The sequence below is a fragment of the Chiloscyllium punctatum genome, chromosome 49, assembly GCF_047496795.1.
Source record: "Chiloscyllium punctatum isolate Juve2018m chromosome 49, sChiPun1.3, whole genome shotgun sequence".
Classification (NCBI taxonomy): domain Eukaryota; kingdom Metazoa; phylum Chordata; class Chondrichthyes; order Orectolobiformes; family Hemiscylliidae; genus Chiloscyllium; species Chiloscyllium punctatum.
In genome coordinates, this window is record NC_092787.1 from 39,592,944 (window position 1) to 39,614,909 (window position 21,966).

General features: G+C 41.5%; 2 protein-coding genes across 6 annotated transcripts in view; both read right to left on the minus strand.

The window, feature by feature from the left end:
• LOC140469609 (tubulin beta-4B chain-like) overlaps positions 1 to 8,209 on the minus strand; it is a 62,471-nt gene extending 54,262 nt beyond the window's left edge. Inside the window, exon 1 of one of the 4 annotated variants that reach the window (XR_011956172.1) lies at positions 8,078 to 8,189. Coding sequence is in view for 1 of the 4 variants with exons in the window: in XM_072566285.1 (XP_072422386.1) it covers positions 8,078 to 8,134 (57 nt within the window). In the remaining 3 variants the exon portion in view is untranslated. Of the gene's footprint in view, positions 1 to 7,658; positions 8,051 to 8,077 lie in introns of those variants that run through there. The other 3 variants (XR_011956171.1, XM_072566285.1, XM_072566284.1) reach the window with 3 other exon arrangements.
• Positions 8,210 to 12,443: 4,234 nt separating this feature from the next.
• Positions 12,444 to 21,966, minus strand: part of alad (aminolevulinate dehydratase) — a 33,757-nt gene continuing 24,234 nt past the window's right edge. For both annotated transcript variants that reach the window (XM_072566286.1, XM_072566287.1), the window contains exons 8-12: positions 21,195 to 21,250; positions 20,722 to 20,809; positions 15,474 to 15,560; positions 14,074 to 14,203; positions 12,444 to 13,082 (exon numbers count right to left, since the gene is read on the minus strand). In XM_072566286.1, coding sequence (XP_072422387.1) covers positions 13,021 to 13,082; positions 14,074 to 14,203; positions 15,474 to 15,560; positions 20,722 to 20,809; positions 21,195 to 21,250 — 423 coding nt within the window. In that variant the 3' untranslated portion in view covers positions 12,444 to 13,020. The remainder of the gene's footprint in view (positions 13,083 to 14,073; positions 14,204 to 15,473; positions 15,561 to 20,721; positions 20,810 to 21,194; positions 21,251 to 21,966) is intronic.

Sequence of the window (21,966 nt, forward strand, 5' to 3'; positions counted from 1 at the left end):
CACTATTACCCCTGCTTCCTACCATTCAAGCCAATTATGTATCTAATTTGCCAGCTCCCCAGGATTCCATGTGATCTAACCTTCCAGAGCAGCCTCCCACGTGGACCTTATCAAAGACCTTACATCTCCCACCTTGCTCTCATCGACCTTCCTGGTCACTTCATCACAGAACTCTAACAAATCAATGAGGTATGATCTCCCAAGCACAAAGTCATGCTGACTACTCCTAATCAAACCCTGTCTTTCCAAATGCATGTACAGTGGAAACTTGATTATCTGAATGAGCTGGGCAGGCACTATTTCGTTCGGTTAATCGATTATTCAGAAAATCGATTAAATGCCTTTCCCCTGGGGCTCGGAGTTTTAAATTCTGCTCCCCGTTCAGGAGACTGCAGCAGCATACAGTGTGCGAGGCCCTGCCCCCATCACCGCCCCCCTGCCCCACCCCATCCAGCACCGCCCAACTCAGTCCAACACCACCCCCCAACCCCCCAAGCACAAAGCGTGTGATCCCCTGCCCCCAACCCCTCCTCCAGTGTGGTCCAAACAAGCCCCCTGCCCCTAACACATCCCCTGCCGCCACCCCGTCCACTCCCGCTCCCCCCCCCCCTCCCCCCCGCCTCTCTCTGGGGCAGCTGGACTGCACACCAACAAGACTGCTGCTACTGCAGCTGCCTTTGTGGGGTAAGTCTCCAAATAGCACACAGCCACACACACAACTTTTTACTGCAAATTTTTGACAGGTTCCACATTTGCCCTGCACAGGACAATGTTGGAGAGATTATTCCTGGGAAGCACGGAGTGGGTTAGGGTATACCCCTCTGTAGAACTCCAGGGAAAGTGTGGGGAGAGAGAGAGGATGGGCAGAGGTCGGTCATTTGGAGAGGGTGCCTGTTTAATTACTGCAACAAAAGACACGATCACTGTTGGAAACATGCCTTTGACATAATGTTTCTATCAGGACCTCAAGATCTCCTTCAGATTATCTGAATACCAATTATTCAAAAATCGGATTATCGAGGTTCCACTCTGTATCTTATCTCTCAGAATTTCTCAAGTAACTTATCCACCACAGATGTTAAGCTTGCTGGTCTATAGTTCTCCGGTTTTTCTTTGCAGCCCTTCTTGAACAAAGGCTTAACATTGACCTCACCATGGCGAATGATGATGCAAAAGTATCTGCCAGAGGCCCCGCAATTTCTTCTCTAGCCTCTTGCAGGGTCTTGACCAGATATATGCAAGAACCAGGAGATTTATCCACCTTCATACATTCTAATACGTCCAACATCTCCTCTACTGAGATATGGACTATTCCCAAGATATCACCACTAACTTCCCCAAGTTCTCAAGTCTTCACATCTTTCTCCACAGTAAACAGAGGAGAAATACTCATTGAAGACCTCACCCATTTCCAGCAGTTCTACATGTACTTTGGTCCTTGAAGGGTCCTGTTCTCTCTCTAGTTACTCTTTTTCCTTTATTATACTTAAAGAACCTCTTTGGATTCACCCTAATCTTCCCAGCTAAGACTATTTTGTGCCCAGATTTCTTTCTTCAGTAAACTCCTGTAGCCTGTATAAACCTGCAGGGATTTCCTTGATCCCAGCTGCCTGTACCAGAGCCACGCCTCCTTTTTTTCTGGTCAAACTCTCAATTTCTTTTGTCATCCAGGGTTCCCTGTTCCTGCCTACCTTGCCCTTCACCCTCACAGGAACTTATAGACCTTGAACTCTAGCATTCTCTATGGCTCGAATGGTGAGCATAATTCCAGAATTCTTCAGATACCTATAAGGTAAATCGGGGGAAGGCTAACAAGAACCGAAATAGGTGAGAATTGGAGAATGTTCCTGTTTGAGGGTTAATCCACATCTGACATGTGGAAGCCTTTTAAAGACCAGCTGATTAAGGCACCGTGAAAATGAAGGACTGGAATGACAGGATTCGGGAACTTTGGATTGCAAGGGAAGTTGTTAGTTTAGTCAAAAAGAAAAGTAAGCATTTCTAAGGCCTAGGCAACTTAAAACAGATGAAGACCTTGAAGAACATAGAGGAAGTAGGAAGGAACTCAAATGGGGAGTTAGGAAGACTAAAAGGGGCCATGAAATGTCCTTGGTTAACAGGATGGAATGCACTGAAGCAGACAAGTCCCCAGGGTCAGCCAAGATCCATCCCAGGATTCTGAGAGAGGCACAGGAGGTAATAGCTGGGACCTTAACAGATAACTTTGCATCCTCTTTGGCCTCAGGCAAGGTTCCAGAGGACTGGAGAATGGAGAATGTTGTTCCTTTGTTTAAGAAGAGGTAATCTGGGTAAATACAGGTCAGTGAGCCCAATATCAATGATCGGGAAGTTAGTGAAGAAGTTGCTGAGAGACAGGATTCATTCACATTTGGAGGTGTATGGACTTGTTCATGATAGGCAACATGGATTTGTGCAGGGACGGTCATGCTCACCAACCTGATTGTTGTCGCCTCCTCCAAAAAACTCAATGATTGATGAGGAAAGGGCAGTGGATGTTGTCGACATGGACTTAGTAAGACATTTGATAAGGTACCTTATAACAGGCTGGTACAAAAGGTAGAGTCTCATGGATCCGGGGTGTACTGAATAGATGGATACAGAACTGGCTTGGTCATAGAACACAGACAGTAGTGGTGGAAGGGTGCTTTTTAGAATGGAGATCAGTAACTACTGGTGTTCTGCAAGGTTTGTTCCACTGGGACCTTAATTGTTCGTTATATAAACGATCTGGACGAAAAATGTAGGTGTCTGATGAGCAAATTTGCAGATGCCACCAAAATTTGTGGAGTTGCAGACAGTGAGGAGGTTTGTCTAAGGATAAAGTGGGATATAGATAGTTTGCAGATTTGGGCACAGAAATGGCAGATTGAATTTAAGTCAGATAAATGCAATGGAAAGACAGAAGCTGAGGGGCTGCTTGAGAGAGGCTTATAAAATTATGAGTAGCATAGATAGGGTAGAAAGTCAGAGGCATTATCCTAGAATAGAAATATCAATTTCAAGAAGGCACAGATTCAAGGTGATAGGAGGAAAGTTTAGGAGCGAAGTGGGGGAATGCCTGGAACTCACTGTCAGTGAAGGTTATGGAAGCAGGCACGTTAGCAACATTTAAGATCTATCTTGATAGACAAATGAATGGAAGGCAAACAGAGAGATAGAAACATTGTATGGGCAATAAGTAACGGGTCTAAATAAAGAGTAGGAATCAGCACAGACTTGGTTGGCCGTAGGGTCTGTCCCTGTGCTGTATATTGTATTATTTATAATTACCAAAGAGCCAGGGGTAAAGAGGAAGAATTTTTTTTGTTCTAAATGCAGGAAGTTGTAATCTGGAATGCCCCATCTAGTGGGATGACAGTAGCAAATTCAACAGTGACTTTCAATGGGATACTGGGTTCACACACTAAAACAAAACATAGAATAATGGAGAAAAGGGGATATTGGCAAATTGGATTGATATTGCTAAGAGATAGCACAATGATCTCCTGTGCGGTACAATTCTCAGTGTTGCTCTGCAAAATCACATACTTCTGGATCAGGACAGTAAAAAAATGCCAAGCAAAGAAGCATAGGGCAATGATATTCTCCTGGAACTTTCCTCACCAACCAGCTCCAAACTAAACAAGAACACCTTTAAATGTTTTCGAACATCCAAAGGCATTTTACAGAAACATCAAAGCAAAATCTAACAAAAAGGCAGTAGGGGAGATGTAAAAACAGCTTGTTCAAAGGGAATATAAATACAAACGCTATGTAAAAGGAACGGAAATCAAAGTACGGCTCCTTAAAGCTACTCCACCAGACGTTAAAATCATCACAGTATTGAAATCTTCAGAGCAAATCAACATAAGACTAGAGGTTACAAAAGTAATAAAAGGAGGAAACTTCAGACATCATATTTGAATGCACCTAGCATTCAAAATAAAATAGATGAACTAGTAGCACAAAGTAAGATTCACAAGTCTGATCTTGTAGCCATTACTGAGACGTGGCTACAGGATGACCGAGACTGGAATGTGAATACAAAGCATTTAGGAAGGACAGAAAGCTAGGAAATAATGGACAAGTGTCTCTGTTAATTAAAGATGGCTTTAGTACACCAGAGAGGGACAAGCTAAATTCAGGAAACTAGGAAATAGAAGTGACCTGTAGACAAGATAGGGAACGATAATGGCAACAGGTCACTTGTGGGAGTTGTGGAGAGGCTCCCTACTAGGAGCCAATGGCAAATCAGGGTATCAACAAATAAATCATTGGAGCTTCTGAAAAGGGTAAGAAATTAACATGGGAAATTTTATTGACTGAAACATTATGCTATGTTTTGTTTTAGTGTGTGAACCCAGTATCCCATTGAAATTCACTGTTGAATTTGCTACTGTCACCTCACTAGATGGGGCATTCCAGATTAGAACTCTATGCATTTAAAACAAAAAAAAATTATCCCTCTTTACCCCTGGCTCTTTGGTAACTATGATGGGAAAAGCATTCGAAAGGGGTAATTCATTGAATGATTTTTGGGACAATTTCTAGACTAACATGTAATAGACCTGGTTTTGACCAATGAGGTAGGAATAATTGCTGACCTCAAAGTGAAAGCACCTCAGGGATCATAATGAGTGAATTTTATACACCATTTAAGGGACAAAAGTGAGAGTCCAAGATACTATTTTGAATTTAAACAAGATTAATGAGGGCATAAAAGCTGAACTAGCAAGTTAGCTTAAGAGATAGGTCAATAAAGATGAAGTAGCTCACATTTTAAGGGATTATTCCAGAAAGTGTAGAACACACATATTCCAAAAAACAAGAACAATTCTAATTTTAACGACCTACCAACCATAGCTAACTAAAAGAAAATCAAAGATAGTATCAAACGCAAGAAAAGACAGATAATTCTACAAAGATAAGTTGAAGTTCAGAATATTAGACAGAATTTAAAAACAGCATAGAATTACTAAATTCAACATGGCCTCAACATCACTTTCCCTCCTGTTCCCCATAACTCTGGACTCCCCTATAGTCAAAATAAAAAGTCTATCTCAGTCTCCACAGCTTCTGAGGTACAAAATTCCAAAGATTGATGACCCCAAGGAGAGAAATTCCTCCATTATATGCATCTTAAATTGATGCATTGTTTTCCTGAACCTATGGTCCAAAGTTTATTCCCCCACAAGGGTAACGTTCAATTCAGTATCAACCTGTCAAGCTCCCTCATGTTTCTATAATAGTCTCGAGTGAATCCACACCCAATCTTCCATCACAAAATGACAGACTCTCCCAGGAGTCAATCGAATAAATCTTTTCTGAATTACCCCAATGCAAGAGGAGCATCTTACAAAAAAGACAAAACAATATACAGCAAGGTTCTGGGATTCAGGGCACTGAAAATCACAGCTAATGTCACAGTCAGCAATGGTGGAGTGATTAAAATCACAGATTTTAAAGAGGTCCAAATTGAATGAGGGCACATTTATCAAGGAGGTTGGTTAGCTCAATTTGGCAAGATTGCTAGTTTGCACTACAGAGCAATGCTAACAGCATGGGTTCAATTCCTGTCCTGGCTGAGGTTATTGTGAAGGTCCATCCAGCTCAACCTCTTTGCTTGTCTGAGGTATGGTGACCCTCAGGTTAAACCACCACCAGTCATCTCTCTCTAATGATAGAGCAGCCCTATTGTCCAGTAAAACTAAGGCAACCAAAGGACATACGGTTGGAGGACATTATAAATAAAAGAAGGGAAGGGATCTAAAAACAAGGTAATTTTAAAACCATTGGCCAATGGGACTTGGGTGATTAAGGAAGCAGGCAGAAGAATTTTGGTTGACCCAAGGTTTAGAGGCCAAAATATGGGAGGATGCTTCTAAACCTTAGGCCAACTTGCCTTTGGAAAGAGTGAAATTTAGAGGCAAGAATATAAATGAAGGTTTTCACAGACAAATTGAGGCATGCAGAGTCCGCAGAAGTTGCCAACTGGAAAATAAATCTTAGCAATGGTGCTTATATATCAGAGGGTCATCTCAGGGCCAACTCCAACATAAAGATTGTGAACAGGGTGCGTCAACCTCTGACAGTCGCTAGAGAAAGGGATGGAGTTTTTAAGCCAAGGAACATGTTTATGGCAGCTCTGGAAGAAAGAAAATTTCTGTACATTCACTGCTGGATGTCAGACAAACAATGCAATAAATTAGTGACAGTAGAGGAGTCAAGAGAGGTGGTGGTGAGCTTGAGCTGGGTGTTGTCACCAAGAGACAACCTACATGAACAATAGAAGGGGGCCAAAGTTAGATCCTTCCAGGACATCAGAACTAACAGTAGAGGTGGTCATTGCAGTCCCATCAATCCATTCTCTCACTCTATCCCTGCAAGCTTATTTACTTCAATCAACCATCCAATTTCCATCCAAAAATCATTAATCAGCTGCAGTTCCATCTCCGTGCAGACAACAGGTTCTGGATCATTATCATTTGCTAAAATAAACATCTCACATTCATGCCTGCATCTCTCAAATACTTAACTTTTTGTACCCTGAGCCTTTGGGCCAACAGAACGAGCTTCTCTTTGTCCACCTCATTCAAATTACTCAATCTTGCATACATCAAGGAGATTTCCCGTACAGATCCTTTCCTCCAAGGAGAACAAGCCCAGCAATGTAACATTTCCAAACTAACATCCCCAAATTCCCTCTGCACCTTAATAGTTTTAGTTTCAACTTAAACAGAGCTTCATAAACATTAAGCCTAACTGCTCTGTGTCTGCACTGCTGACACTCCACTCAAGACCCCATCAGCAGTGCTAACTAATTTTTTAATATGCTTTACCACCTTCAAAGATCTAACTCATAAAGCAAATGTATTGATTGTTGTGAGGATAGGAGATTGTAAATACATATCTGGTATATGTAAGGTATAACTGACTACCTATCACATTACATAGTAGATTAATATATCTCCTAATCATTCTTAGAACAGGGCTTCTGGAAATTACTTTGCACTAAGTGAAATTTGAAATACTTTGCTGGAGGTTAACTGGTGCATTTGGTTTATGTACAGTACTTCCACTGGGAATCGGGAAATTCTCAGGTCACTCCCTGTTGGCCATGGTAACATCAGCCAAGGTTTAGAGGACATTGAGTGTAAATCAACAGGGCTTCTGTTGAAGTATCGATCGTTTAAGAAAATAATGTTTCTGCACCACACTGATGTGCCTTCTTCAAATGATATTTCCAGCATAGTTGTGTCAGTGCACTGCAATGGTTCAACACAAATTTTAAATCCTTATGATAAAGTAAAGGGGATGCTGTGATGGATGCCAAATGGCATATTACAGAGGTCTGGACTCAGACTAGAACCTTATACAGGTGGTTTAAATAGATAATATAGAGGAAGTAGGCACCATTCCTTGGACCTCCACTCAAACGTCACCCATCATCTGCAAATATCCCAATACGTTTTTTTTTAAAAAGTACTTATCACATTCTACTATATATTTTACACTGATTCACTTGAAATGTTAATACTTGACTACCACCACATTTTGGACTATACCAGTCCTTAAACAGCACTGATCCTGTGACAGAGCAGCTCTCTTTCAACACTTGCTAACCCTCCGACAGTGTGACTGCCGTGTGGGGCATCTACCTGAACATTTATCTGTCAGTCGTGCCCAAGTGAGGTTAGGTGGACGGGAGGCCCTGCAGCCCGCGAAAGGAAGACGGGCTGGAGACACCCATCAGGCGGGAGATGGTGCCGCTCCCACTGCACATGCGCCCTAGCCGGGAGGCGGAGCCAGCATCACGCATGCGTGCCCGGACGGGGCAGCCGAGGCGGCAGCAGCAGCCGGCCAGCACCTCGTCGTCTAACCGTCAGCCAGACACCCGAGTGGCCTCCACAAACAGGACATTCATCGGGACCGCTCTTCAGATCCGCATCGCTCGGGTTAATGGGCGTGAGTGTGGGGCATGTTCTGGGCGGGTCATGCCATGCCCTGCCCTCGATTTCTTCACACTCCCACCCCTTCCCTAGAAGCCCTAATCCTGAGGTGGCTAACTTGTACAAACCTTGGCCCCGATCTGGTTGCCACACTGGCCCGCCTGAAGATGCACGATCTCTCGCATACCGAAAGCTCTGCCTAAACTACTCTAACCGGGAAAGCTGTTCGCTCAAATGAGCAGCCAACGATTGCAGGATTGTTTATGTACCGCTGCGTCATCGACACATATTTTCTATTGGTCAATGCCCCCTGTCAATCAATAGTCACGCCTTCCCATTGGTGAAGTCCCGCGGGGGCGTTGACTTGATTAGTTTTGAGTACCTGTTGCCTGGTTACAGGTGCACCCAGGTCAGTCACAATAACTGCTGTGATTTCATAAAGTCCATTTCATCATCTCATAAAACAATTCAACTGCCTCAGGGTTCAAATTCTCAAAACAAAATAAAATTCATCATTAGTTTGCATTTTTGGGAAGCTGCTAAAGATCTGACGTGTAAATGGTGCAGAGGGAAAGGTTTACTGATAACTCTCTGGTACTGACCACTGAACACAATTCTGATAGTTAACAGTTAGGAAGCAACCATGCCTGATGAAACATAACATTGAGCAAGGAGATTATGATGTCAGAGTTGCATATTAGTATGTGAATAGTATTGTTTCTTTTAGTTTATGTGAATGTTCATAATATGCCTGTACTTTACATTAATTGCACTAAATTGCATCAAGCATTTTAGCCTCGTCACTTTTATCCTTTTTTTGTTTGCTTTCCAGAACTATCTGGCACACAATATTTGCACCATATACAAATATTGGCCAGTCTGTGCAGTCTTTCTCCATTGACAAATCAGTTACTGAGGTGTAGTATTTCAATATATGCTTAGTAAAGAACATTGAGTGTCTGCATATTAGCAGGAATTTGAGTTGCTTCCAGCTCATACCCTCACAGATCAGGTCATATGAATTACTATCTAAACTACCTTGCAATATGTGACTTCAATAAACAACACTGTAATGTGGCAACAAATAAAGAAATTGCTGGAAAAGCTCAGTAGATCTGGCAGCATCGTGGAGAGAAATCAGAGTAACATTTTGGGTCAGATAACTTTTCCTCAGAGTTCAAAAATAGCAATTGAACAATTATCAGGTGTTTGGAATTCATGCAACTCTTTTTATAAATGTTGGTAAAGGCCTGGGCCAAGTCCCTACTGCTCCAGGGGTGTAATTCTGAATATGTAGATTAAAAAAATAAGTTAAATAAGAGGAAAAATGTTGTTAAAGGTTTGTGTAATGCAGTTTGAGTGTCCCTTGAACCAGGAGATCTGGGTTCAATCCCACCTGCTCCAGAAACAGACACTAAGATTGCCAAACAGATTGATTTGAAAAATACTAAAATGTTGCAATGTCTCTTGCCAGAATTGCATGTAATTTAATTGGAAACGTGGGTGATTTAGTAGTGCGGGATGGGTGAAAATTACCATGGGTGATTTAATGATGGAAATAAAAACATTCAATTGAAAGTAAGGGCACTTTTGGTTTGTTGATAATGCCCTTTTTACTTGCCAAGATTTTCTGTTCTTCAATTCTTGTTCATAGAATCGTAAAATCCTGAGTGTGTGGCCCAACAAGTCCACACCGACCCTCTGAAGAGTAAACCACCCAGATCCATCCCCCTACTGTTCTACTCTACATTTTACCCCTGAATAATGCACCTAACCTACACATTCCTGAACACTATGAGCAATTTAGCTTGGCCAATTTACCTGACCTGCATATCTTTGGATTGTGGGAGGAAACCCACACAGAAAAGGGGACAATATGCAAACTCCACACAGTCAGTTGTCCGAGGCTGGAATCAAACCTGGGTCCCTGGCACTGTGAGGTACCAGTATCAACCACTGAGCCAACATGACAGCCCCCTTCTCCAAATTATTTTCACTTCTTTGCAAAAGGAACAAGTGATAGGTACCCTAACTGCAAAATCTCTTAGTTACAGCAATCAGTGAGGGAAAATAAAATGGCTTTTCACCTATTTTACATATTTATCTCTCGTTTGTAACCCTTATCATTGCTTTTGTTGTTTGCTGTCAGCACTATCACAGTACGTTCCACTTGCTTCTCGTCTTGGTCTGCTTGCATCATAACAATCAGCATTTTACAGCTCTTTTCAGTTCCAATGAAGTCATGCTGGATTCAAAATCTCAATTCTATATCTGTCCACAGATGCCGCCCCTGACTTGCTGAGATTGTCAAGCATTTACTGCTTTATTTCAGATTTCTAGCATCTGTAGTATTTTACTTTTATTCATCTGTTAGCATGTTTTGGGCCTGAATGGGTCCAAAGGAGGAGATACAAAATTCATCTCTCTCCCTTTTTAATTCCAATCCCATGACCAGAAAGACCGAAACAATGTAGTCAGAGCATCCACAATTTCCACCCCCTATTTCCCTTAATATCCCTAGATGCAGTTTATTTAGACCAGGTGACTGTTGTTTTAAGCTGACTCAGATATTTACTGTCACCTCTCCACCTACTCTGTTCAACTTACTGCTGCCTTGGTAGCATCCTCTTTTCTAGTGAAGACAGATATAAGATTCAATATGCCATTTAATACATCAACCAAAAGACCACCTCCTCTTTGGAAATCAGTCAGCTCAAACTTTCCTTATTTATGTGTTGATAAAATATTTTTGTGTTCTCTTTCATTAACCACTAAGCTATTTTATACACTCTTTCCCTCTCTTTTTTATCTTTTCTGTATCATCTATATTTCTGTATCTCTGTGTATCGCATCTACCTTTTTTGACAAATTTCCGTAAGAATGTAAGGAATAAGGGCATGACAGAATAGAAAATAATTCAGCCCCCACTTTATCATCTATTAAGATATTCACTAATCTTCAACTCCAGTTTTCCATTGTATTTCTAACTTGATTTTTCATTACGTTCAAAAATCTTATCAATCAATCTTAGCATTGAATTTATGCTCAGTCAGAGAATTCCAAAGATTCACAAGCCCTTTTGCATGAAGAAATTTCTAACATCTTAGCTCTAAGTAGACAGCATCTTACCTCATATCTAGATTATTGAGCAGGGAAATCATGGCAGTGCTTAATATTCACATTGTCAGAACAAAATCACAGCATTATTATGACACTGAAGGAGGCCATTTAGCTTGTCAAAAGCATTCCAAACTCTTCAAAAGCAATTCGGCTAGTTGTTTCACTCCCTGACACCCCTCCCCCCACCCCACCCCAGTGTTCTGCAAAGATTTATCTAACTGCCTTTTGAAAACATCATTTAAACTTGCCTCTATCACACTACTAGTCATCATATTCTGGATCCTAATCAATTGTTGCATTAAAAAAATTTTCTCCACAGTTAGCTTAAATCGCTTGTGGCAATCACCTGAAATTTGTACTCTCCAATTCGGAAGCCTTCCACCAATGGAAACTGCTTCTTTCTATCCTGGTCAAACCCCTCATCATTCTGAACACCTCTGTCAAATCTCGAAGGAACACAACTCCAGCTTCTCTCATCTATCGACGTAACTGAAACTATTTTCATAAATCGTTTCTGCACACTTTCTAAAGCCTTCACAGCTTTCCGTTTGTGTGGTCCAGAACTGGACACAATATTCCAGTTGAAGGCAAATCACTGTTTTGTAAAGATTCAAAATTAACAGCTGACTGTATAGGACCAACTCTGGGAATAAATAATAATCATACTGTGGAAGGAAATACTTTTTTCAGTTTTATCACCCAAATTTCTCAATGGACATCAAAAATATCTCTATTCTCAAAGATGAATAGCAAAGGTCTTCATAGGGTAAAGTTCAAAACCATAGGGCATAGGTTTAAGGTAAGGGGGGAAAGATTTAAATGGGACCTGAGGGACAACCTTTTCACATAGAGAGTGGTGCATTTATAGAATAAACTGCCAGAGAAAATGGTAGACGTGGGTACAATTATAACACTGAAAAGACATTTGGACAGGTACATGAATAGAAAAGGTTTAGAGAGATACAGGCTAAATGCAGGCAAATACGAACCAAAAGAACTGTGGAAATATAAATCAGAAACAAAAACAGAAGTTGCTGGAAAAGCTCAGCAGTTCGGGCTGCATTTGTGAAGAGAAATCAAGTTTCGGGTCCAGTTACCCTTTCTGAAACATTACCTCTGATTTCTCTGCATTGATGCTGCCAGATCTGCTGAGCTTTTCCAGCAACTTCAGATTTTGCAGGCAAGAGAGACTAGATTATTTTGGGAAACCTGGTCAGCATGATGGGTTGGACTGAAGGATCTGTTTCTGTGCTGTATGACCCAACGATGCTATGACTATTACAAACATAGCTGCAGTTTTATAAATAGGGCAGAGAATTATAAAGATGAAATTCAAAAGCAGTGACACAATCAGGCTGCAAGAGGCAGAGTAAATAGCATTTAGATTCCTAATTTGTTTTTATTAAAACAGAAAATTCTATTTAGTTTGCAATTATTCACAGGGTTTCACATTTCAATTATAGCTAATATTGGTAATGCATGTTCAAACGCATTAAAGGCACATGGCAGCCGCGGTCGCAATAAAATCCTTGTCACATGATTTATTCACAAATCCTGTCAATTTATTCATTTTAAGATCCCTGATGTTCTGTGTGCTTGCAGTGCATAACAGATCCTATATAAAAATCAGACACTTGAACAGTCTTTCAACCACTTACAGCTCACTTCATTGACTTTCTCATTTTCTCTTCCATTCACACATTATGCAACTAAACAGGTCTGTAAAAATCCATTTTTGGTCTAGCACAAGAGTTCTGGTTTAAAAGCATGTATTTGGTATAATATCAGTTATAATAGCAGACAAGAACAGAAAAGGAAGGAGCAGGTGAACAGGAATATTGCATGGGAGAGGGGTGAATGGGAGACATGGCATACATGAACAGGAGAGAGAGGTCCGTGGGAATAATTTAAAACATAACCCTGTATACTTTGTATCCCAGTGGAGGCAGCATCAAATATCCTTCAGCCATTTCAAGATCTGTGGCACATAGTATGTGATGATGATATCAGCACCTATAAGGACAGCACACAGGTATGTTAACTTTATACTACAATGAAGACCAAACTGGATAAGCATGAGTCACATTTCTCAACATCCTCCTGTGCTGAAGGGGGATAGGGAACGATCGGAATGTCATTGCAACAGATCCCACAAAAAAATCAGCCCCCTATAGAAAATCCCGTCCGGGCCAGTCCACTGTGTAGACACAATGTCTCAAATTTGGCTATCCAAAACTGAACAGTTTTAGAAGCTGCTATGCCAGGAATATTCATTTTTATGAAATGAGTAAAATAACTTACTGCCCAGCTAAGTACAGCACTGACACAGTGGCATGCTGGACTAGTTATTGACTCTGCCCACCCTTGCAACCCTTGGCCCCAGCCAACCTGAAGAACATGTAAGAACATTTCAGGAAGCACCGGTCAACTTTTGTACATGTAACCCAACCGCTGCCTGGCTCCTGGACACTCTAAACAATATTTACAGAGATCCTAAAACTCAGTGCACAATGGAGCTAAGTTACCCAGTGGCAAATGCCAACTTCAAAATATTGAAGAGCAACAAGAGCAAGTCAGAATTTTTCCCCAGTCCTTTTAACTCTGTAAATTGTGTATGTCAGTGCACATGCATATTGGATACAGGTGTTGCCTTGGTGGTGATGCCAAATGAGTTGAATAGCTGGTCACAATATATTGTCCAGATTCACAGCAGGTGAAGAGTAATTTGGTCATGGAACCCATTGTTACAGCCAGTCAACCATCACCCAGCAACAGTAACCTCCTTTAGGATTGAGGAGAGAAATTAGTAGGGGTCATCAGCATATAACACTACCCAAAAGAAGTTTATTGATTGGCAGAAACCCAAACTACCTTTATTCTGTTCATGTGAGCACAGAATATGCTCCAGCAAATTTCCGAAGTGAATATCTTATTGATAAATGCACTAGTAAGTACAATACAATTACAATTGAAGAAATGCTGGTTGTGTGCTAAAGACCGTTACCTGCTCTCCTGAAGCTGGTCAGAGCCTCCATGACAGCTGTCCTGAGGTCAAATGCTCCAGCCTGTGCTCCATGCCACAGCATTGCAAACTCTCCCGAGACATGGTAAATTGCCAGCGGATATGAGGGGTGCTGAAAGGAACGAGACACATGACTTAACTGCTAAATCCAAGCATTCAATAATGGCAACAAGTCAGTATATTCACAGAAATGATCACGACGTTTTGATGCATTGTGAAACCCTTATCCCAAAAAGCATATGCAAGTGGCTGCGGTGAGCCTTATTTCACGGTCAGTGACATCAATTTGACCCAGAAATGAAGGAAGCCCATTAGAATGTAGGAGGCAGAAAATTCAGAATATAGCTTAGAGTGTCACTTCATCACAACAAGAATACTCCTGATTTAAAAAGCTGACAAAACAAGTTACTCAGAAATAAATTAAAATGTGCCCTGCTTAATAAAAGCTATAGCAATATGACTCAACCTTCCAAGAGCAGGAAAACAGCAGCTTTGAAGATAAGCCCTTCCTCTGACAAACACACTTGCTCTATACATTGCCCTATGTCACAAACCTTCCTAAATTTAAAGCTAAAATATCTTTTCCCAGTAATTTTGAAGGTTTTCACTTTGTTAACAATATCAGCGAGATGCGTGATGAGAAGAGTTCCTTGACCTGATAATACTGGACCACATACAGCCTTTGGTTTACGTTATGCAGACAGAATTCTGAGCTAGCGCTGACCATCGCAGGCATTGAAAAGATCACTTGGACAGGATCATAATTAACTGGTGTTGCCTGTGCTAACTTCCTCAGCATTACTGGGATGGCCAAGCAGGCTCCTTCTGTCATTCCATGAATCGGTATTGTTGGGAACACAGAATACGTTATTGAAGAAAAAAACCTTTTGCAGCTCATCCCACTGTCAAACAAAGGAGCCTAAAACACTATGAAACCATTAAACCATAAAGTGTAGGAGCAGAAGTAGACCATTCACCCGCTTTAGTCTACTCCACAATAAAATAAGATCACGGCTGATTTGATAATCCTCAACTCCACCTTCCTGCCTTATCTCCAAAACCTTTGATTCCTATGCTGTTAAAAATCCATCTCATCCTTGAATATACTTAATACCTTTGTGGTAAAGAATTCCATATTCATTACCCTCAGGGAAAAGATTCCTCATTTCTATCTTAAATGGGTGAACACCTTACTCTGAGATTATGCCCTTTCCTAAAGTGGGAAATAATCTCTCTGCATCTACCCTGTGATGTCTTCTCAAGAATTGTTGGATTTCAATAAGGTCTCTTATCATTCTTCTAAACTACAAAGTATAGAAGCCCAATCTACTCAACCTGTCACCCTGACACAGCTAATGGGTTAGGAATGTCCACAAACTTACTTTGTTTTTCACCTCTCGGACAATGTCCAGGTAAGGCATTCCCGGTTTGACCATCAGCATATCCGCTCCTTCATGCACATCACGGTCCTGCACCAAATGAGCATCAGTTAATTCCAGTAATGCACTGACACACAGATAGACTCACATCTCAACCGTGCACAATTCCAATAACAAGATACAGCCAGAGATTGTTGTCCACATTCTCAATAACCAGAAAGAGTCAGTAATTGCTGCCCAAATTCCCAAAAACCAGAGAGCCAGGATTCACTATCCAAATTCCCAAAAATTGCAGGGAGCTGGGAATCACTGACCACATTCCTGATAACTAAAGAGAGCTGTTCTGGTTGCTGTCCACATTCCCAAAAACTGGAAAGGCTAGGGGATCGCTACCAACACTCCCAATAACCAGAGAGAAACAGGGATCATTGACCACATAACCAATAAACCAAGAGCCAAGGATTGTTGTCTACATTCCCAGTAATGAGGATGTGGTAGGATTTGATGCCCATATCCCTAATAATGGGGAACCACAGATTGCTACATGTATTCCTAAAAAACAGAGACAGCAATCCTAACTTTGGCAGGCTTTATCTTTGCTAGCCAATGGTGTCTTTAAAACTATGATAGGTGTTAGCAATTATTTAGAACAACTGCCCTCAGTCACAAACAGATTCTAATATTGTGCATATTCTAAATTAAAACCACAAGAACTGCAGATGCTGTAAATCAGAAACAAAAACATAAGTTGCTGGAAAATCTCAGCAGGTCTGGCAGCATCTGTGCAGAGAAATCAAAGTTAACGTTTCAGGTCCAGTGACCCTTCATCAGAACTGAGGAGTTCTGAGGAAGGGTTACTGGACCCTAAAAGTTAACTTTGATATCTCTTCACAGATACTGCCAGACGTGCTGAGCTTTTCCAACAACTTCTGTTTTTGTTTCTGTGCATATTCTATTCTTCAGACTGAATGCATTCAACTACACGACCTGCCATGGTAAGATTTAAACACACAAAGTCCATCTTAGCATTCCAGAATCACAACTGCTACACCCGTAAAACTGTTTATGATGTTTATTACCTAGCAAAAATACAATTACATAATAAGCTTCACAACAACACAACTTGCACCCCAAAACTCTTTCCACACAACATAAATTTCAATGGAGTCTTAGTGTTCTACAGTACAGAAAGAAGCCCTTTGTGTCAATCAACAAGCACCTATCTGTTCAAGTCTCACTTTCCAGCACTTGGCCTGAAGCCTTCTGTGCTGTGGCAATTTCAAGTGATCAGCTAAATACTTATTAAATTTTATACAGTCATACAGCATGGAAACAGACCCTTTTGTCAAACCAGTCCATAATCCCAAATTTATTAAATTTATCTTATCTATACCTTTCATGATTTTATAAACCTCTATAAGGTCACCCCTCAACCTCCTACGCTCCAGTGAAAACAGTCCTAGCCTATCTAACTCAAACCCTCCGTTCCTAACAAGATCCTGGTAAATCTTTTCTGAACCGTCTCCAGTTTAATAATATCCTTTCTATATGAAAGCAACCAGAACTAGACTCAATACTCCAGAAGAGGCATCACCAACATCCTATACAATCTCAACATATGTCCCAACTTCTTTACTGAGCAGTCTGAGCAAAAAGGCAACCATGTTAGACGTCTTCTTAACCACCTATCTATATGTAAACCTCAAACAATTATGTACCTGAAACCCAAGGTCTCTCTGATATGACAGTTCCCACCCTTTCAAGCAATAAATTCCAGATATCTATCGCCCACCAGCCTCTCGGTGAAAGAATTCTTCCTTAAATCTTGCCTTTAACCTTACATTTATTTATAGATGTCTCTACTAAGGAGAAATGCTTCTTCTCTACCATTTCTATGCCTCAGAACTTTGTATATCTCAATCAGATCCCCCCCTCAGCCTTCTCTGCTATAATGAACACAATCCCAGCCTACCTAATCTGTCTTCATCACTGAATCGTTCCAGCCCTGGCAACGTCCTGGTGAATCTCCTCTGCACCCTCTCCAGTGAAATCATAGCCTTCCCATAGTGCGGCGGTCAGAACTGCACGTAGTACTCCAGGTATGGTCTAACTAACATGACATACAGCTCCATAATAATCTCCTTGCTTTAGTATTCAATGCTTTCACTAATAAAGGTAAGTATCCCATATATCTTTTGAACCACCTTATCCACCTAATCTATTTCCTTCAAGAATCTGTGGACTTGCACACCAAGGTACCTCTGATCCTCTAGATCCTATGGACCTAACCTTCACTGTGTTCTCACTTGCCTTGTTAGTCATCCCAAAATGCATCACCTCACACTTTTCGGAATTAAGTTCCATTTGCCATTGTTCTGGTTATCTGACCAGCCTGGAGAAAGTGAGGACTGCAGATGCTGGAGATCAGAGCTGAAAAATGTGTTGCTGGAAAAGCGCAGCAGGTCAGGCAGCATCCAAGGAGCAGGAGAATTGACATTTCGGGCATGAGTTAAGTTTCCTGAAAAAGGGCTTATGCCCGAAATGTCGATTCTTGTATCTGACCAGCCTGTCCATATCATCCTTTAGTCTTAAGGCTTTTCTCCTTGCTATCTACCACACAATTTTTTTGTGTCATTTGTAAACTTAATAATCAAACTTTCTACATTCATGTGTAGATCGGGTTCAGAAAAGATTTACAAGGATGTTGCCAGGGTTGAGGGTTTGAGCTATAGGGAGAGGCTGAATAGGCTGGGGTTATTTTCTCTGGAGCTTCCGATGCTGAGGGATGACCTTAGAGAAGTTTATAAAATTATGAGGGGCATGGGTAGGATGAACAACCAAGGTCTTTTCCCAGGTTAGGGAAGTCTGAAACTAGAGGGCATTAAGGTCAGAAGGAAAGATTTAAAAGTGGCAACTATTTCAGGCGAAAGGTAGTATGTGTATGGAATGAGCTGCCAGAGGAACTGGTGGAGACTGGTACAATTACAACATTTAAAAGGCATTTGGATGGGTACATGAATAGGAAGGGTTTAAAGGGTTATGGGCCAAGTGCTGGCAAATGGGACTAGATTATTTTAGGATGTCTGGTCAGCATGGATGAGTTGGACCAAGGATCTTTTTCCATGCTGTACAACTCTGTGACTCTATGACTGTAGATCATTGATATACACCACAAACAGCAAGGGACCCAGTACCAAACCCTGTGGTAAACTGTTCAACCATCTCCCTGTTTCTTGCCACTAAGCCAATTTTGGATTTAATTTGCCAAATTGCCCTGGATCCCATTTACCTTGACCCGTCTCCCAAGCAAAACCTTGTCAAAAACTTTCCTGTCAGACGTACTCTTTCCCTGCCATATCCTTGCAACTATCTTAAAGTTAATTGGTGCTGATTACAAGGCTGACATCTCCTGCCCAACTGTATTTGCTGAGAGATTGACGATAGGGTTTTGTTCCCATGCTCCTGCTCTCACATTCCATATGGTGAAGTTGTTAGCTTGGTATTATTGGCACGGACAAAATAGACCTCCTGTCTTCTTAGACGGTATCGTTGTTTAAAGTGGAAGGCGGAGAACTTGTACCTATAGGACAATTAGCTTAATTTTGGTTATCAGCAAATTTATCAAAATCAATTTTGAGACATACTCTAAACCTTCATTTAGAAAGGTATCAGTCAAGAAAGTAAGGTCAGCATTGATTGGTTTTGTGAAGGTCATGTCTTCATGACAACCTTGCCTGAATATTTTTTGAGGAAATGACAAGTGATGAGGAAAATACGGTGACTGTGCTTGCTGTGGATTTCTGCAAAGTCCCACATGGCAGGCTGCTTGAGAAAGTAAAAGCAACTGGGTTCCAAGCAAATTGGCTCAGTGTCAGGAAACAAAGGGTAATGTTTGTTGGATGCTTTGCAACTGGAAGAATGTTCTCAGTGGAGTTTCACAGGGCTCAGTACATGGATGTTTGCTTCTTGTAATGACTTAGACTCAAATGTCGGGAGTATGATGAAGAGGTTGTAGATGACGTTGGCGATGGGGAAAAAGCTTTGGACTGCATGAAGACAAAAGTGGTCTTTTCAGTTGGGCAGTGGAAAATGCAATACATTCAGAGAAGGACAAGGTGATGCACTTTCGGAGGTGCAACAAGGGAATAAATGAGAAGATACTGGAAATTATAAAGGAACATGGAGACCTTTGACTGCATGCTCCTTAAAGGTAGCAAGATAGGTCAGTAAAGAGATTAAGACACCATATGCTATACTTTTCTTCATTTGTCAAAGCAGTGAACATGAGAACAGAGAGGTTACACCAAAATTGTATACGTCAGTGAAATCAAAGATACAGTCACATTACAGGGAAAGACGTAACTGCACTGGAGAGGGTTCATAATAGGATTAGAAAGATATTGCTAGGTTGGAAATTTTAATGATGGGGAGAGATTGGGACAGGATGGAACAGAGGAGTCTGGGGGATGATTTAATTGAAGTGTATAAAATGCGGCACAGTAATGCAACGGTTACTGCTGCCTCACAGCACCAGGGACTCGGGTTCAATTCCAGCCACGGGCGACTGTCTGTGTAGAGTTTGCACATTCTTCCCATGTCTGGATGGGTTTCCTCCTGGTGCTCCAGTTTCCTCCCACAACCCAAAGATGTGCAGATTAGGTGAATTGGCCATGCTAAATTGCCCATAGTGTTCAGGGATGTGTAGGTTAGGTGTATTAGTCAGGGGTAAATGTGGAGTAATGGGGAATGGGTTTGGGTGGGTTACTCTTCGGAGGGTTGATGTGGATTTGTTGGGGTGAAGGGCCTGTTTCCACACTCTAGGGATTCTATGATGATGACAAGCCTAGGTATAGAGGGATGATCTATTTAGCTCAGCAGAGGGATCAAAACCAGGGGAAAAAGTAATTTTTGGAAGGGAAAATAAGGAGACTTTTTTTAAATGAAAGGTTTGTAGGGACCTAGAATCATTGCTTGAAAGTATGGTAGAGTCAAAAACTCTCAGCACATGATGAATCTCTTTGAAGAGCCATGATGCCTGAGGCCTACAGATCAAGTGCAAGAATGTGGGGTTAGACTGGGAAGCTTTTACAAAACTGTTATGATGCAGAAAGAGGCCGTTCACCTTCACCAACCAGCAATGGGCTAAATGGCTCATTCTGTCTCATTCATTGTCTGTGATTCTATCCAAGACTTTGGGTTCTAACTTTGAACCGCATCTTGGATGCTGACTGAATTTATGACGCAGACTTACCACAGCTCGGATCGCCAATCCCCTGGCACCTGGTGGCAACTGGTAACACCTCCGATCACCAAAGGCCGGTTTTGATTGGGCAGCATCACTGGTAACAAAGTGTACAAAATTACAAAGAATTTGCATCAATCTATAAGGTCATTTAGCCCAATAAGTCTGTGCAAGCTTAACTGTCCAACCTTATATCTTTGTTTCCACTAACCTTCCCGTATGCATCAAGCATACCCTAAAATTGTGAATGCTGTTAGTTACACACGTCCATGTGATTGCAGCTTCCACAGTCACGATTGCTTTGAGTAAAGAAATCCACCTAAATTCTTCACCTGATCTCTCAATACAGGACAAGCTCACCCTGTAATGCACAGACTAATGCAGCCTATGACGCACACTCCAGCCCATAGATCTACAGAGACCACAATGCAGCTCAGATAGCTGAATCAACTCAAATTGAGATTTAAAATGCTGCAACTCACCGGAAAGGTCCATAAAAGCACGATGCAAACTTTGCGCTGTAGCTCATCAATGCAACCTGCAGGGGAATACATCAAACAACAGTGTTAAAGACCGAACACCACAGATTTTACACTTCAATGTCCCATCCCCACTGAACCTTCACAAAGAACAAAGAAAATTACAGCACAGGAACAGACCCTTCAGCTCTCCAAGCCTGTGCTGATCCAGATCCCCTATCTAAACCTGTTGCTTATTTTCAAAGGATCAGTATCCCTCTGCTCCCTGCCCATTCATGGATCTGTATAGATACATCTTAAATGACGCTATCATTAGCGCCTCCGCTGGCAACGCATTCAAGGCACCCACCACCCTCTGAGTAAAGAACTTATCTCCCTTAAACTTTTCCCCTCTCACTTTGAACTCGTGACCCCTAGCAATTGGTCCCCCATTCTTGCTATCCACCCAGTCTCATCATTTTGTAGACCTCAATCAGGTCCCTCCTCAACCTCCATCTTTCTAATGGAAATAATCCTAATCTACTCAACCTCTCTTCATAGCTAGTGCCCTCCATACTAGGCAACATCCTGGTGAACCTCCTCTGCACCTTCTCCAAAGCATCCACATCTTTTGGTAATGTGGCGACCACAACTGGACGCAGTATTCCAAATGTGGCTGAACCAAAGTCTTATACAACTGTAACATGACCTGCTAACTCTTGTATTCAATACCCCATCTGATGAAGGAAAGCATGCCATATGCCTTCTTAACTACTCTATTGACCTGCGTTGCCAC